At 45.2% G+C, this 18,003-nt stretch overlaps 1 protein-coding gene across 3 annotated transcripts in view; it reads left to right on the top strand.

The window, feature by feature from the left end:
* Positions 1–18,003, top strand: part of ITSN1 (intersectin 1) — a 207,028-nt gene that overhangs the window by 113,004 nt on the left and 76,021 nt on the right. For 2 of the 3 annotated variants that reach the window (XM_068270440.1, XM_068270438.1), the window contains 3 exons: positions 3,694–3,834; positions 7,248–7,465; positions 17,473–17,591. In XM_068270440.1, coding sequence (XP_068126541.1) covers positions 3,694–3,834; positions 7,248–7,465; positions 17,473–17,591 — 478 coding nt within the window. The remainder of the gene's footprint in view (positions 1–3,693; positions 3,835–7,247; positions 7,466–17,472; positions 17,592–18,003) is intronic. The other variant, XM_068270439.1, reaches the window with a different exon arrangement.

The raw sequence follows: 18,003 nt of genomic DNA, 5'->3' as shown, positions 1-18,003 counted from the left end.
TATGTTGAGCGCCTGCACAGACTTTATCGCATTCATTTAGGGAGGCATTTCCCATCCCACTGTGTGGCGACCCATGCCCTGTAGCTTTATTGTTCGTATAATTGTATTCGAATTGGAGTAGCGCCTAGAACCACATGTACTTTAGCCATAGGCAGATGCTGACTACGTAATTGGTGATCCATCCTGTGGCACCAGCACTTGATACTCACCACTCTCAGTTCCGGACCCAGGCTTACGTATGACTCATCAGGAGCCCCTGATGAGTCATATGTGAAAAAATGTGTTGGGCGGAGCCTTGCTGCGGAAATGGGAGTGGCAGACGAGGTGGGTGATCCGAGCAGCGTCCTGAGCTGTAGTGGTACTGGGGAGTGCACTCCAGCCCGTGAGAGGGGAGAAAATCCAAGAGCCAGCCAGCGCGCAGCTAAACAGAGGATAGTTTGTGGCCAAACTATGCTGTATTTCAAGGAAGAAAATTTGTGAGTGCAACCATTTTTAGATCCCGATAAATGTTAGATGGTTTTATGCTATGTGAGGCATTTTCTTTGAGGTCACTATTATCTGGTAACTGGAAGGGAGCTCTGTCCCATGGTTGAGGGAAAGAGTCCATATGTGCTTGGTGTATGATCGTGGGGGGCAGCTCAAAGTGTCCCAATGCACTACTAGACCTGTGTGAATGTCTTACAATCCGGTGAGTGACAGCTCACAGGGTGTGGTGATGGCGATAGCGGAGATCATCTAGTGTCAAAGCATTTCAAGTGGAACCTTGTAGTGGACTATTGTCACCAGAGAATACAGAGTACACTGGTGGGCCCTTGTGATAAACTGTGACTATATTGGACCTCACGTTTATTGTCGTGTATGCGCTACCTTGTAAGGGGATTGACACATGATTAACAAAGAAGGGAATGCTCCAGCCCACAAATGCATTCAGTGTTTTTTTTTAAATTTATGATGCAGCTCTTACCTCCAAAGGTTGCACAGCTCTTATATGACACAATACTCTGCAGTCTCTCTAGGAAATGTAAAATCTCTGCTTAGCACACAGAAGACTAGCTTGTTAAATAAAGATTTAATAGTCCCAAAGTGGAACAGTGCGGAAAAAATATATACAAAAATATTTTCGAAAACAAAATTACAAAATGGCAAAGACACACACAAGATATTTACTTATAAAAATGAAAGGAAACAAAACTGAAGTAGAACTTTTACCCTTGCGTAATGTCTAATTCCTGGTGTTTAAGGACGCAGTACTGTTTAGATCAGGGTAATCCTTGCTGTGTAGCAAGTCCATAAATAAGATTACACTTATTGCATTTCAGAGCTGAACATTTATAGGCTGAAATGTATCTCCAGGGTATGCAAGCTATTTTCTGAGGAAATTATGCCTTCCTATCGAATGGCTGACCTGCCACTTTACGTATATTCACACATCAAGACATATATAGGCTGCACAATTTACTGGAGATCGGAACGGTCGGCGAGGGACCCCACATACCTAATGAGGCTGGGGGAAGCCCCAGGTAAGGATAAATGCACCTACAATTCCCATCTCAGGGACACTTTAACCACTTCACCACTGAGGGGTTTTACCCCCTGACCACCAGAGCAATTTTCACCTTTCAGCGCTCCTTCCATTCATTCGTCTATAACTTTATCATTACTTATCGCAATGAAATGAACTATATCTTGTTTTTTTCGCCACCAATTAGGCTTTCTTTAGGTGGGACATTATGCCAACAATTATTTTATTCTAAATGTGTTTTAATGGGAAAATAGGAAAAAACGTGGGAAAAAAATTATTTTTTCAGTTTTTGGCCTTTATAGTTTTTAAATAATGCATGCTACTGTAATTGAAACCCATGAAATGTATTTGCCCATTTGTCCCGGTTATAAAACCATTTAAATTATGTCCCTATCACAATGTTTGGCGCCAATATTTTAATTGGAAATAAAGGTGCAATTTTTTCAGTTTTGCATCCATCCCTAATTACAAGCCCATAGTTTATAAAGTAACAGTGTTATACCCTCTTGACATAAATATTTAAAAAGTTCAGTCCCTAAGGTAACTATTTATGTATTTTTTTTTAATTGTAATTTTTTATTTTTTTTTTAAATTACAAGAAAAAAAAATTGGGGAGTGTGGGAGGTAAAGGGTTAATTTTGTGTGTTAAACTAATTTATTTCTATGTGAAAAATGCTTTGGATGTAGTTTTACTATTTGGCCACAAGATGGCCACAATAACATTTTGTTTATGCGACCTATTTTTTTTTTCCCCCACAATGGTCGCGCTGCTCAGCCGAGCGGCAGCGGATCATTGCGGGGCTTAGATCAACGAACGGGAATGGATTTTCCCGTTCATTGATCTCCGGGCGAGCAGGCGGCGGCGTGTTTACTAGCGGCGGGCGGCGTGTTTACGAGCGGGAGAGCGGACAGCGGCGGGAGCGCGGAAAGTACGTATTTCTCCGTCCCTGGGGGTTAAAGGATGGAAAAAGGGACGGAGAAATACGTACGCGCGGGGGTAAAGTGGTTAAAGGGAGGAAGCATATGTGTTATAGTTGAGTCTGGAAAGGATCCTTAACTCCCTTCTGAACGCCTATCGGCGGTGGGGGTTGCCGTGCCCCTAAGCTGTCCCCAAGCTGTCCCCTTGAGTGGCTCACAATGTGATCCCGTCTCATAGGCATCAGTGATTGGATTGGAATAAAGAAAAAATCGCAGCAACAATCAGATGCTACCAACAGAAAGCTCTGTTGGTGGCAAAAAGAGGAGGTAAGTTTCATTTGGATGGTAAGTTGTATGGCCCTGCAGCACAAGCTGCAGTGTGCTGAATTGTAAAAAATGGCCTGGTCACTAGGGGGGTGTAAGCCTGTGGTCCTCCAGTGGTTAAAGCAAACTTGAAGTGAATATAAACTTGAGAGAAGTAATTGTATCAATAGAACTAATCTTAAGCAGAACTTCCCTGGAGTCCAATATATTTCTTTTGGCTATAAGGACTGAAAATCTCAATCTGAAGTCTGAGCCATGTTTAATGTCACACTTGCATTCCTGTTATTCCACACAGAGAAATGATGACCTGTCAAGTCAAGTCAAGTGTCTGCACATCCACACAGAGGTTTTATGGGGTCTGCAGTTCAAATGCATGGATAAAGCACTGGTTTATTAACCCTTGTAATGACCCCCAAAAATTACCATAGGCAAGTTCTACATGGGATTGCTGTTATATACTCGCATTTATATCTCCTCATGCCATATTACACTTCAGGTACACTTAAAAGGACAACTGAAGCGAGTGTTATATGGAGGCTGCCAAATGTATTTCCTTTTAAGCAATACCAGTTGCCTGGCAGTCCTGCTGATCCTCTGCCTCTAATACTTTTAGCCATAGACCCTGAACAAGCATGCAGCAGATCAGGTGTTTCTGACATCAGATCTGACAACATTAGCTGCATGCTTGCTTCTGCTCTAATTCAGACACTACTGCAGCCAAACAGCTCAGCATGGATGCCAGGCAACTGGTATTGTTAAAAAGGAAAAAAAAATATGGCAGCCTCCATATTCTTCTCACTTCAGTTGTCCTTTAAAGATGCCTAATTTCTTATAGGAGACTTTTATGCATTAAGTAGCTGTAATTTAAAGCTGTAGATTGAAATAAATCCGGAGTGGCGATTCTGTATAACTGTATGTTTGTTATCTAGGCAGCTTCCTGAAAGCAGGAGTGTCAGTGAAGGACATATCAGGACAGAGAGTGAGAAAGCACAGCCGCCTGGAGGAAGTCAGACCAGTGTGCAGTCGAGATATAGCTTATCTTCCATCACAAGTTTTTTCTGCTTTCTTAGGTATATGTGTATCGCACAGTTAGGAGGCAACTATCTCCTGTTATTATGTGTAGGCATAGAGAGAGAGCTTTTACTTGTAATTGGCCTGTAATTCGCCATATACAGCTTTTTACTTTTTCCAGGAAGAAGAACCAAATTATGATTGACTATGTCACTGCTGTCATCGCTGTATAGTCAATGTTTATGCAATGATTTTCTGCTAGTTTCGCTTTCTCACTTTCTTTCATTCACTCTCTCTCTCGTGCATCCTTATTCAGGTTTTCTCCTAGGTGATATTTTCACACCTAATCAATCAAATGCCCCTTAAGTCACCAGCAAGGAAATACTCAGAATCATTTTGACAGGACTTTTTCACCTACTTTTTGGTACCTTTTCAATTGCATAGTGCAATTAGTTATTTTAACTAGTTTAAGCAGACCTGAACTCATAACTTCCTCTCTGCTCTAAAAGATAAACAGCATAATAACCCTAAAGGAAACCTGGCAGATCTTTAAAAAAAAAAAAAAGATACATACCTGGTGCTTCCTCCTGCCCCGTTCAGGCTAATTGTACCCTCGCCATCTTCCTCCGCCGCCTGTAACCTCCACAATCCACCCTGGTAATGCTGGTAGTTGGCGCGCACTGCGCAATGCACCGACTGACCAGATCACTGGGACGGATTGCGGATGCTACAGGCGGCGGAGGAGGATGGCAAGGACACGATAAGCCTGAACGGGGCAGGAGGAAGCACCAGGTATGTATACTTTTTTTTTTTTTATCTGGCTTCTCTGGTACACTTTAAAGAAAAAAATGATTTGTTTACAATTGATACAAATCCTGAAATAAATCCGCAGTGTGTCTACTTCCTGCTTTCATGGAAGCAGCCATAGGGTTAACATCCTATGTTTACAAATTATCTGCTGCCGAGGCAGCCATCTGACACAGCTGAGAGATCAAATTACAGTTGTGATTAGTCACAGATGAGGGGTTATTAGATAGGCTCTTCGCTCTAAATACATACAGGGTGCATTTCTCTGTTTTCCTTTTGTCCTGTTCAGAGTTTAGGTCCACTTTAACGCCAGCCCATCAGTAGGGCGCACATGCATTGGTTTTGATATGAAAATAATTCCTGCTTCCCTCTCCCTTTTATATATTTTTGGGCACCTCCACCTAACAAATTGTTACTCATCACACCTCTGTTGGGAGGTTTTATTTTTTAGTAGATTTCTTGCCCCTAAGACATACTTTAGGGCAGGGGTCCCCAACCTTTTTTTTGGGGGGGTGTCCTAGTGGACAGTGTCGTGCGCAGCGGGTTACGAGAGGGCTAGGGTGTGACGGCATAGCTAGCATAGTTGCCCCAGTATAGGGAGTTTAGTTGCCCCAGTATGGCTAGTATAGTTACCCCTGTATGGCTAGTATAGTTACCCCAGTATAGCTAGTATAGTCCCAGTATGGGTAGGTAGTGCCCCAGTATAGTGCCCAGTACGGGTAGGTAGTGCCCCAGTATAGCTAGTATAGTGCCCAGTATGGTTAGGTAGTTCCCCAGTATAGCTAGTATATAGTGCCCAGTATGGGTAGGTAGTGCCCCAGTATAGCTAGTATAGTGCCCAGTATGGTTAGGTAGTGCCCCAGTATAGCTAGTATAGTGCCCAGTATGGGTAGGTAGTGCCCCAGTATAGCTAGTATAGTGGCCAGTATAGCTAGTATAGTGGCCAGTATAGCTAGTATAGTGCCCAGTATAATGCCCAGTATAGCTAGTATAGTGCCCCAGTATGGGTAGGTAGTGCCCCAGAATAGCTAGTATAGTGCCCGCGGGGGGGCAAGAGGACAGTCTGCATTATCTACACCAGAAACTCCAGGCACATTACCCTGCAATAACACAAGATGTGAGACCTGCCCTTTTATCTTGTGCACAAGCCAAATACAAATACCAAAATCACAGAAATATCATCAAATATCAGACCAATTTTCCTGTGAGTCATCCAATGTTGTATACATGATACGCTGCATGAAATGCCCCTCAAAAGGAATCTAAATAGGAGAAACAGGACAAAAACTGCGCACAAGAATGAACTATCACCGCTTTAAAATTAATGAGGGGAAAATGGACACACCAGTCGGCCAACACTTCTGTGAACCAGGACACAGCATGCAAGATCTCAAAGTACTTATTCTTAAGTGTAACAAAAATGAACAAGCAAGAGAATTTCTGAGTAGAAATTTATGAAACTGTTCAAGACATTAACAGAAGGGTTAAATTGTGGAACAGGATTCATGACTCTTTATGTAACATGATTGACTTGGCTTCATGATCTTCATAAACAAGCTAGATTTCATGTTTGCTTGCATGAGCTCACTAGCTCCAGCCTGCCGTTCACATGACCTCTAACTGCTAAACACTAACCAGCACAACTGCCATCTTTGTGTTTACTATTTACCTGCATCAGTGTTTTACTACAGCTAACATCTGGAAATATGCCTGAAGAAGGGGACTAGATTCCAGAAAGCTTGCATTATTTAATTTTATCAGTTAGCCATTAAAAGGTATTACTTTTACAAGACTTTTTTTTTTTTTTCTAACTACATATATTGTTTGGCTAACACGGTACAGAAACATTTTTACTACTATCATACTGTCATCAGTTATAACGCTATGCTACTACCGCACAGTGTATGTCACATAGGTGGTGCATAGCAGTAAACCGCGTTACAAATCGCCAGTTATGCCGTACCGCGATACACCACTCTGTTTGTTTTAAAGCGGTATAAAACACTAACATAATATTCAATAAAAACATGTTTTCCTTCTGTTTATATGCCATACGGTTATCATATTTGCATTTGTGCATGAGTATTATTATTCATTTCAAAATGACAAGTTCCCAAAAGTAGTTTTTTGCTTTGAGAACTTACTTTGCATTTTATTCATAACTGGTTTTATTCATGTTGCATTGAAGGCAGAAATGCTTTGAGTTTCTGTCTGTGTCCAGCAGCTTCTGCACAGTCAGAGAATGTGTCACATTCCTCACTTGATACAATTAAGTAAACACAAAATAACATTATCTCCACTTCGAATGTGTCCAGATTTCTCTGCACTGAAGTCCTGTGTGTAGCCCTTTGAATGCTGTTCTAGTAAAAAAAAAATGCTGGTTGTATATAATATGCTGTAAATAATTTTACATAATAATGTAAATAATTTTTAGAGCAAAGAAATGCTGTGTTTCATTCACATTTAACATATTGCACTATTGGCTCCTGGTCCTTTATCTCTTTTGTGTCTTCCCAGTCCTTGGCTTGCCTTGGCCCACTCCTCTCTAAATCTCCTGGAGCCTGCATAGAAAGCCTTGTACCGAGGGGCTCGCTTTTGCCACTCAGATATACTGTTATAATGGCTTTTCAGCTTGTAACTGATATGTTTCCTTGTCTTTCTTCAGGAAGGCCTTCGAGCAAGATAAACAATGGCAGGACCGGGTGAAGCAGGAGGAAGAGCTGCCGCGACACAAACCGTTTCATGACGAGGAGAAACAGAAGAGGGAAGAGGCTGTGAGAAGGATGGAGGAAGAGCGAATAATGGAGGCTCAGGAGAAGGCAGCCAAACTGTTTCAGCAGCCTCCCGAGCCAATGATACCAGGAGGACAGGTTCCCTGGACAGGTACGGGTGTGTGCTGTGTGGGTGGGACTTGAACACCTGCTCTTACACATGCCACCCTAAGATTCCTGCGCATGCGCGGTTCTCTAAAGAATGAACCGCACATGCGCAGGGCTCTTACGGTGGCTGATGCAACAGCTACGTAGCGGGGGCGAGCACGCACGACTTCACTCGAAGTTGGCACGTTACTGGAGCCGCCAGCGGGACAGCGGAGAGGGCCAGGAGGATGCTGGGGACCTCCAGTTTTCATTTATAAGGCACAACTCAGGGTCTCTTTTATCCTTAGGTCACAGCCATGCACCTGTATACTGCTTGGCCAAGTCTCTTGAAGTTTGCTATAAGTGGATGTTATGGTTTCTGAGACTGACTGAAATAGACTTTAGATTTTTGGTTAAAAGAAAGTTTTGTAAAAGTAATACCTTTTCATGGCAAACTGATAATGTTAAAGAGACTCTGAAGCGAGAATAAATCTCGCTTCAGAGCTCATGGTTAGCAGGGGCACGTGTGCCCCTGCTAAACCGCCACTATAGCGCTGCTGAACGGGGGTCCCTTCACCTCCAAACCCCCCACTGCGACACTTGGTCGCAGACTTGGTCGTTCCTGGAGGCAGGGCTAACGGCTGCAGCCCTGCCTCCAGTCGCATCTCTCAGCGGCGCATCGCTGCCTCTCCCCCGCCCCTCTCAGTGAAGGAAGACTGAGAGGGGCGGGGGAGAGGCGGAGATACGCGCTGACAGACGCGCGTGGGGCAGGGCTGCGGCAGGTAGCCGTGCCCCAACGCGGAAACGCTCCCTCGCATTACGGAGGGGATTTGGGGGATCAGGGACCCCCGTTAAGCCGCGGGATAGCGGCGGTTTAGCAGGGGCACACGTGCCCCTGCTATTTATGAGGTCTGAAGCGAGATTTATTCTCGCTTCAGACTCTCTTTAAGTTATGAAAGCTTTCAGGGTCTTCTTTTTAGGCATATTTCCAGATCGTAGCTGAAGTAAACCAATGTATGTAGGTAAATAGTAAACACATAGATGACAGTGGTACAGAAGTGTTGGGCTACAGGTGTGCACATTTTACCCTCACTGATTTAAATGCAGTGATGGTTCATTCTTTTGCGCCCTTTTGTCCTGTTTCACCTACATAGATTCCCCTTGAGGGGCATTTTACGCGGAGTGTCATCATAAGACATTAGACACACCAGTGTCCCATCACTCTGTCAGCCAGGATGCAGTGTGTGACATATGAAAGTACTTAAAGTAAACTGGAGATTAAAAGGGGGGGGGGGGAGAGATTATATTTAACCAGGCTTCCTCCAGTCCTCTCTAGCCTTATTGCTCCCTCCTCTACCTTCTGGATTTTCTGCGATTAGCCCCGCAAAGTCTTCCGGTCCGGGGCATACTGCGTATGCGAGGACTGGTCGCGTGCATGCTCCTATTCTGTGCCGACTGGAGGACTTTTCAGGGACAATTGCAGAAGATCCAGGAGGCAGAGGAGGATGGTGATGGAGCAATAAGCCTGGAGGGGGCTGGAGGAAGCCTTAAATATTTAAGGATCTTGGCTTACCCCCTCCCTCCTCTTTTGACAAAATAGGCCACTGCAGCTTTAAGGCCTCGCTGCAGGGTCGGACAACTCAGCACACAAGTGATCCCCCTCCCCCGTTTTCTGCCCACCAACAGAGCTCTCTGTTGGTTGGGTGTGATCGCTTTCCAGATGTTTGTGTGTTTTTTCAATAAATATTTGTGTTTTTGTTTTTTTTATAATAAATATTACTATTCATTTATTTTTTATTACCCCTTGCCCCGCCAGCCAATCACAGTGATTGTCTCTCATAGACATCAGCCTATGAGAGACGATCACTCTCTGTGCCTCTAGAGTGACACGGCTGTCCCCAGTACAGCTCTGCCATAGATCGCAGCGCTGTACAGTGTAAATAGACGGCAGCTTCGCCATCTAACAGTCTCCCAGCGGCTATCGCTGCTGGGAGACTGATGACGGAGCGGAGCTCTGTCATTCAAGCAGAGATGAATGACAGGCGTTAGGCGGTACTGGGGCTGCTGCCACGTCCACGCCAATTGGCATGGAGCGGTCGTTAAATAGTTAAGGTGGACTTGAGATGAAGCAACCACAACCCCACTCCCTCCCCTTTGTCTCAGGTGCACTTTAAGGGTAATTTAGAAAATGAACAATCAAGAAAACTTTATGAATGCAAATTAATGGAAATGTTCAAGACATTAATAGAAGGTTTAAATTGCAGAATGCGTTTCATGACACCTTCTTTAAAATTACTTGCATGCTTTCATGATCTTCAGCCTGCTGGAGTTCTTATATACTTGCATGAGCTCACTGGTTCAAGCCTACTGATCACCTGACACTTAACAGGTAAACAGTAACCAGCACAACTGTCGTCTTCGTGCTTCCTATTTACCTGCATAAGAGCCTATTTCCACTACACGCAGATTGGATGCAGAATGGATGCAGAAAAACTGACTCCAATGAAAGCCTATGGGCCTGTTTCCACGAAACGCAATTTTTCTGATGCAGATTTTCCCATAGGCATTCATTGGAGTCCATTTTTCTGCATCCATTCTGCATCCAATCTGCATGTAGTGGAAACAGGCCCTTAGTGTTTTCCTTCAGCTGACATCAAAATATGCCAGAAGAAGAGGACTAGCTCCTTGAAAGCGTGCATAACTTTTATCAGCTAGCCATTAAAAGGTATTACTTTTACAGACCTTTGTTTTTTCTACCTACATAATTTAGGCCAGGATTTATTGCTGTTATGTTTTGAAGGTGTTGGGGAGCAAATAAAAAGGTGACTTGCAAAGCAACTGGTGCCCGGAGTTTTCTACTCTTTGGATCTACATAATTTAATTGGCTAACTCGGCACAGAGATTTCTGGTGAAGAAAGTGGTAGGTTGACTAATATAAAAGCCTGTGGTGCTTTTGGGTTTCTGCTCAAGATACTGTTAGGGGCAACAGGGGATAGATTTCAGTGCTGTGGCACATAAGTAGGCTTGGTACTGCCCCTGATAAAGGGAGTTGTGCTGTAAATAAGCTGGCAGTGGTGTCCTGCTGGTTAGATGAGAATAACTAGCTGGATAATGTCTAGTTTATATCACCGGTATATATTTTCCTGAATAGGTAAGTTTTAAGGTTGCATGTGATGATCTTGAGGAATGAGGAGTGTAGTACTGATTAAAGAGGAGCTGTCAACCATACTATCTCAGAAAAAAACACATATAAGTAGATAAATACTTGCATAACCTATGTATTGCACTGTCCACGTTTTTGATTTTAGTGATTTTTTTTTTACAGTAAAAAAAAGCTAAATGCTAAGAAGGATTTTCTCTAACTGGCTATTTTTGAAGCCAATTCTGATGTAATTTCCTCCCTTACTCTCCTCTGCCTGATTATGTATGCATAGCCGCCCTTCACTATAGAAAGTACATTGTCCCAGCATGAGAAATATTGGCCAATCAGAGAGAAACAGAGGTGTGGGAGGGGAAAACAGGAAGGAAAGAAGCTTCAGCCAATCAGGCTGCATTAGTTAACCACTTCCCGACCGCCGTATTGACAATTGGCGGCCGGGAAGTGGACCCCGCAAGGACCGCCGTATTGACAAATGGCGGCGGTCCTTGTAGGGGCATGGGCGGAGCTCACCCGCCGCAACATCCCGCCGGCCATACGGAAGCGCCGGCGGGATGTTAACCCGACGATCGCCGCATACAAAGTGTATAATACACTTTGTAATGTTTACAAAGTGTATTATACAGGCTGCCTCCTGCCCTGGTGGTCCCAGTGTCCGAGGGACCACCAGGGCAGGCTGCAGCCACCCTAGTCTGCACCAAGCACACTGATTCCCCCCCCCCCCCCGCCCCCTGATCGCCCACAGCACCCCTCAGACCCCCCCCCCGCCCACCCCCCAGACCCATGTTTACACCCAATCACCCCCCTAATCACCCATCTGTCACTATCTGTCAACGCTATTTTTTTTTTATCCCCCACCCTGCCCCCTGCTCCCTCCTGATCACCCCCCACCCCTCAGATTCTCCCCAGACCCCCCCCATGTACTGTATGCATCTATCCCCCCTGATCACCTGTCAATCACCCCCTGTCACTGCCACCCATCACTCAGCCCCTAACCTGCCCCTTGCGGGCAATCTGATCACCCACCCACACCAATAGATCGCCCGCAGATCCGACATCAGATCACCACCCAAGCGCAGTGTTTACATCTACTCTCTCCTCTAAATACCCACTAATTACCCATCAATCACCCCCTATCACCACCTGTCACTGTTACCCATCAGATCAGACCCTAATCTGCCCCTTGCGGGCACCCAATCACCCGCCTACACGCTCAGATTGCCCTCAGCCCCCCCCCCCCCTTATCAATTCGCCAGGGCATTATTTACTTCTGTCCTTCCCTGTAATAACCCACTGATCACCTGTCAATCACCCATCAATCACCCCCTGTCACTGCCACCCATAAATCACCCCCTGTCACTGCCACCCATCAATCAGCCCCTTACCTGCCCCTTGCGGGCAATCTGATCACCCACCCACACCAATAGATCGCCCGCAGATCCGACATCAGATCACCACCCAAGCGCAGTGTTTACATCTATTCTCTCCTCCAGACACCCACTAATTACCCATCAATCACCCCCTATCACCACCTGTCACTGTTACCCATCAGATCAGACCCTAATCTGCCCCTTGCGGGCACCCAATCACCCGCCTACACTCTCTCAGACCCCCCCCCCCCCTTATCAATTCGCCAGGGCATTATTTACATCTGTCCTTCCCTGTAATAACCCACTGATCAAACATCAATCACCCCCTGTCACTGCCACCCATCAATCAGCCCCTAACCTGCCCCTTGCGGGCAATCTGATCACCCACCCACACCAATAGATCGCCCGCAGATCCGACATCAGATCACCTCCCAAGTGCAGTGTTTACATCTGTTCTCTCCTCCAAACACCCACTAATTACCCATCAATCACCCCCTGTCACTGCTACCCATCAGATTAGACCCCTATCTGCCCATAGAGGGCACTCAATCACCCGCCCATACCCTCAGAACGCCCTCAGACCCCAGCCCTGATCACCTCACCAGTGCATTGCTTGCCTCTATTCCCCCCTCTAATCACACCTTGAGACACCCATCAATCACCTCCTGTCACCCCCTAGCACACCTACCCATCAGATCAGGCCCTAATTTGCCCGTGTGGGCTCCTGATCACTCGGCCAAACCCTCAGATCCCCCTCAGACCCCCTTCCGATCACCTCCCCAGTGCATTGATTGCATCTATTTTCCCCTCTAACCACCCCCTGAGACACCCATCAATCACCTCCTGTCACCCCCTAGCACTCCTATCCATCAGATCAGGCCCAATACAACCTGTCATCTAAAAGGCCACCCTGCTTATGACCGGTTCCACAAAATTCGCCCCCTCATAGACCACCTGTCATCAAAATTTTCAGATGCTTATACCCCTGAACAGTCATTTTGAGACATTTGGTTTCCAGACTACTCACGGTTTTGGGCCCGTAAAATGCCAGGGCGGTATAGGAACCCCACAAGTGACCCCATTTTAGAAAAAAAGACACCCCAAGGTATTCTGTTAGGTGTATGACGAGTTCATAGAAGATTTTATTCTTTGTCAAAAGTGAGCGGAAATTGATTTTTATTGTTTTTTTTTTCACAAAGTGTCATTTTTCACTTGTGACAAAAAATAAAATCTTCTATGAACTCACCATACTCCTAACGGAATACCTTGGGGTGTCTTCTTTCTAAAATGGGGTCACTTGTGGGGTTCCTATACTGCCCTGGCATTTTAGGGGCCCTAAACCGTGAGTAGTCTACAAAACAAATGCCTCAAAATGACCTGTGAATAGGACGTTGGGCCCCTTAGCGCACCTAGGCTGCAAAAAAGTGTCACACATGTGGTATCGCTGTACTCAGGAGAAGTAGTATAATGTGTTTTGGGGTGTATTTTTACACATACCCATGCTGGGTGGGAGAAATCTCTCTGTAAATGGACAATTGTGTGTAAAAAAAAAATCAAGATTGTCATTTACAGAGATATTTCTCCCACCCAGCATGGGTATGTGTAAAAATACACCACAAAACACATTATACTACTTCTCCTGAGTACGGCGGTACCACATGTGTGGCACTGTTTTACACCCTAAGTGCGCTAAGGGGCCCAAAGTCCAATGAGTACCTTTAGGATTTCACAGGTCATGTTGCGGCATTTGTTTTCCAGACTACTCCTCATGGTTTAGGGCCCCTAAAATGCCAGGGCAGTATAGGAACCCCACAAATGACCCCATTTTAGAAAGAAGACACCCTAAGGTATTCTGTTAGGACTATGGTGAGTTCATAGAAGATTTTATTTTTTGTCACAAGTTAGCGGAAAGTGACACTTTGTGAAAAAAAACAATACAAATCAATTTCCGCTAACTTGTGACAAAAAATAAAATCTTCTATGAACTCACCATACTCCTAACGGAATACCTTGGGGTGTCTTCTTTCTAAAATGGGGTCATTTGCAGGGTTCCTATACTGCCCTGGCATTTTAGGGGCCCTAAACCGTGAGGAGTAGTCTGGAAATCAAATTCCGCAAAATGACCTGTGAAATCCTAAAGGTACTCATTGGACTTTGGGCCCCTTAGCACAGTTAGGGTGCAAAAAAGTGCCACACATGTGGTATCGCCGTACTCGGGAGAAGTAGTACAATGTGTTTTGGGGTGTATTTTTACACATACTCATGCTGGGTGGGAGAAATCTCTCTGTAAATGGACAATTGTGTGTAAAAAAAAAAAAATCAAAAAATTGTCATTTACAGAGATATTTCTCCCACCCAGCATGGGTATGTGTAAAAATACACCTCAAAACACATTGTACTACTTCTCCTGAGTACGGCAATACCACATGTGTGGCACTTTTTTGCAGCCTAACTGCGCTAAGGGGTCCAAAGTCCAATGAGCACCTTTAGGCTTTACAGGGGTGCTTACAATTAGGCACCCCCCAAAATGCCAGGACAGTAAACACCCCACAAATGACCCCATTTTGGAAAGTAGACACTTCAAGGTATTCAGAGAGGGGCATGGTGAGTCCGTGGCAGATTTCATTTTTTTTTGTCGCAAGTTAGAAGAAATGGAAACTTTTTTTTTTCTTTTTTTTTGTCACAAAGTGTCATTTTCCGCTTACTTGTGACAAAAAATAATATCTTCTATGAACTCACTATGCCTCTCAGTAAATACTTTGGGATGTCTTCTTTCCAAAATGGGGTCATTTGGGGGGTATTTATACTATCCTGGAATTCTAGCCCCTCATGAAACATAACAGGGGGTCAGAAAAGTCATAGATGCTTGAAAATGGGAAAATTCACTTTTTGCACCATAGTTTGTAAATGCTATAACTTTTACCCAAACCAATAAATATAGGCTGAATGGGGTTTTTTTCATCAAAAACATGTTTGTCCACATTTTTCGCGCTGCATGTATACAGAAATTTTACTTTATTTGAAAAATGTCAGCACAGAAAGTTAAAAAAAAAAATCATTTTTTTGCCATAATTCATGTCTTTTTTGATGAATATAATAAAAAGTAAAAATCGCAGCAGCAATCAAATAGCCCCAAAAGAAAGCTTTATTAGTGACAAGAAAAGGAGCCAAAATTCATTTAGGTGGTAGGTTGTATGAGCGAGCAATAAACCGTGAAAGCTGCAGTGGTCTGAATGGAAAAAAAGTGCCTGGTCCTTAAGGGGGTTAAAGCCCACGGTCCTCAAGTGGTTAAGTCAATAGACAAATATATATGCGCTGCGTTTTACAACCAAGACTAAAGAATATTATGTCCAAAGTAAATCAGTTCTTCAATGCCAGTGTCAGACAATGAAAGGAGGAAAGGTAGCATCCAGTGCAGCTGTCTCAGCGGTGGGATTTGACAAGTGTCCGTTTCAGAACAAAAGAGAGAAGAGAGCACCTCTATAGTGCAATACTTTTAATTCAGTTTGCAAATTGCAAAAGAAATGCACGTACAAGATTGCATAAATTTGTAAGCATATCTCACATGCTCAATGTTCCACTCCTCGGACATCGACTGTGGCCAGCGGGGGACATCAACAAGGGTACGTGGTAGGTCTGGAGTCCAGGCAAGCTCCGTGTGCCGGGTTATAATGACGCGTTTCGACACGCCAGTGTGTCTTTAACCCTCCTGGCGGTTTGCTAAAAATCCGCCAGGGGGCAGCAAATCTTTTTTTTTTTTTTTTTTTTTTTTTCATGTAGCGAGACAAAGTCTCGCTACATGACAGCCGCTGCTCAACGGCATCCCCCCAGTCCCTCCGATCGCCTCCAGCGATCAGGAGATCCCGTTGAAAGAACGGGATCTCCTGGAGGGCTTCCCCGTCGCCATGGCGACGGGGCGGGATGACGTCACCGACGTCGTGACGTCGAAGGGGATTCCGATCCACCCCATAGAGCTGCCTGGCACTGATTGGCCAGGCAGCGCACGGGGTCTGGGGGGGGGGGGGGGCGGCGCGGCGGATCAGCTGGTAGCGGCGGCGATCGGGCACTGCAAGCAGCTAGCAAAGTGCTAGCTGCGTGCAGCAAAAAAAAAAATTATGCAAATCGGCCCAGCGGGGCCTGAGCGGTGCCTTCCGGCGGCATAGCCCGAGCTCAGCTCGGGCTTACCGCCAGGAAGGTTAAGTCAGGATACCAGCACTGGAGAGGAATGGCACTTATAGCAGGGCTAACCTGGTCATGTGATTTCTGGCAAGGTTATAATTTGCACATGACCCCCACGGAGACCAGAGTAGGGAACATTGAGTCATGTCTAAAAGAACAATGTATAATGTGTGTTTTCTCTACAAACTGGGGAATGATCATTTATCAACAAGAAAAGTATAGTGATTTTAACTTTTGGATTGCCTGGTTAGCATCCTTATTACTTATTACAGATTTTATGCCCGACAGTTACACTTTAAAGGACGTTTGAAGCACATTTTGATGGCTGTAATGTTGATGGAAGAAATAAATTAACAGTGAGAGTGCCCAGTCTGCATCTTTGCAAATAACAGATTAAAGGAGACCTGGCGTGAGAGGTATACGGAGGCTGCCATACTAATTTATTTTGAAACAACTCAACTTGCCTGGCTGTCCTGCTTATCCTGCTGGCAAGACCCCTCTAATATTTTTAGGCCCCTTTTACACTGGGATGTTATCATTGCGTTGCGTTACCCTTTTTTTTACTGCAGGGTAACGCTAAAGCAGTGACAGTCTATGGGATATTTCATACCTGATGTGGTGCGTCGGAAGTATCGCTTCTGATGCAAATGCATCAGCGCGGTATAAGTCAACATCCGCAGCAGCGTGCATCGACCGAAAGTCATATAAATCAATGGTGCCGCAGATATTTTAAACTTTTTTGCATTGCGGTGCGAATGTACGGAAGCATATTTTTTCAATACGCTTCCTTGCAATTCGTATTTCCGCCACAGGAGGTGAGCGCTAGAGAGCCTTACTTATAGTTTGGCTTGCTGCCAAAAAATTGCATTACTGCAGGTATCTCCAAAGCCTGCTAATAGTGGTACGGTACGATCATTTGATCGCACCGCATCCAAAATGCTGGTTGCCATTGTGAAACCGGCCTCAGCCATAGACCCTGTACAAGCATGTGCATCAGATGTTTTTACTGTATCTGCCACATGCTTGTTTCAGGTGTGTAATTCAGACACTGCTGATGCATGAACTAGATCAGGCATGGGCAAGTCCCACAATGCATTGCAGGAGTCTGACAGCCACAGTCATGACTCTTAAAGGCAAATGGACTGTTGGATTTGTAGTTCCTTAACAGCTGGAGGGCGAAGTTTGCCCATGCCTGAACTAGATGATGATACAGGACAATCCCATATAAAGTATTAAAGTGTCAGAACTCTTATTTACTATGCTAAATATTTATTTATTTATTTTTTATTAAAGCTGTACCTGCCTTTTTTTTTCTTCTTCCTCCAGAGAAAGCGCCACTAATGATCTCACAGGGGGATGTGAAAGTTGTATATTACCGAGCACTCTATCCTTTCGATGCCAGAAGTCTTGATGAGATCACTATCCAGCCTGGTGATATTATCATGGTAAGGCCTGAGATCACTCACTAATGTGCTGTGGCTTAAAGGACTTACGAGGCCAAAATATAAAAAAAAAAGTTAAGTACCTGCATCTCTTTAAAAGCCACGGAGGACGCCATCCGCACCCTCTGTGTCGTTCCGCTGGGTCCCTGCCGCTCAATAGCCCCTCCGGCCGGTCTCGACCGCACGGCCCGGGTCGGGCTCTCCTGCCTCTGCCAATATGGCCGCCGTAGCTGGCCGCGGCTGCGCAGCTCTAGGGCCAACCCCCCGATCCACGCTACTGCAGCGTGGATTGGGGGGTTGGCCCTAGAGCTGCCCAGCCGCACCCGCGGACTGCGCAGCCGCGGCCAGCTCCGGCGACCATATTGGCATAGGCTGGAGAGCCCGACCCAGGCCGTGCGGTCGTGACCGGCCGGGG

Source organism: Hyperolius riggenbachi, chromosome 2 (genome assembly GCF_040937935.1).
Source record: "Hyperolius riggenbachi isolate aHypRig1 chromosome 2, aHypRig1.pri, whole genome shotgun sequence".
Lineage (NCBI taxonomy): Eukaryota > Metazoa > Chordata > Amphibia > Anura > Hyperoliidae > Hyperolius > Hyperolius riggenbachi.
Note: the sequence above shows the minus strand (reverse complement) of the source record. Positions and strands in the feature narration are given on the sequence as shown.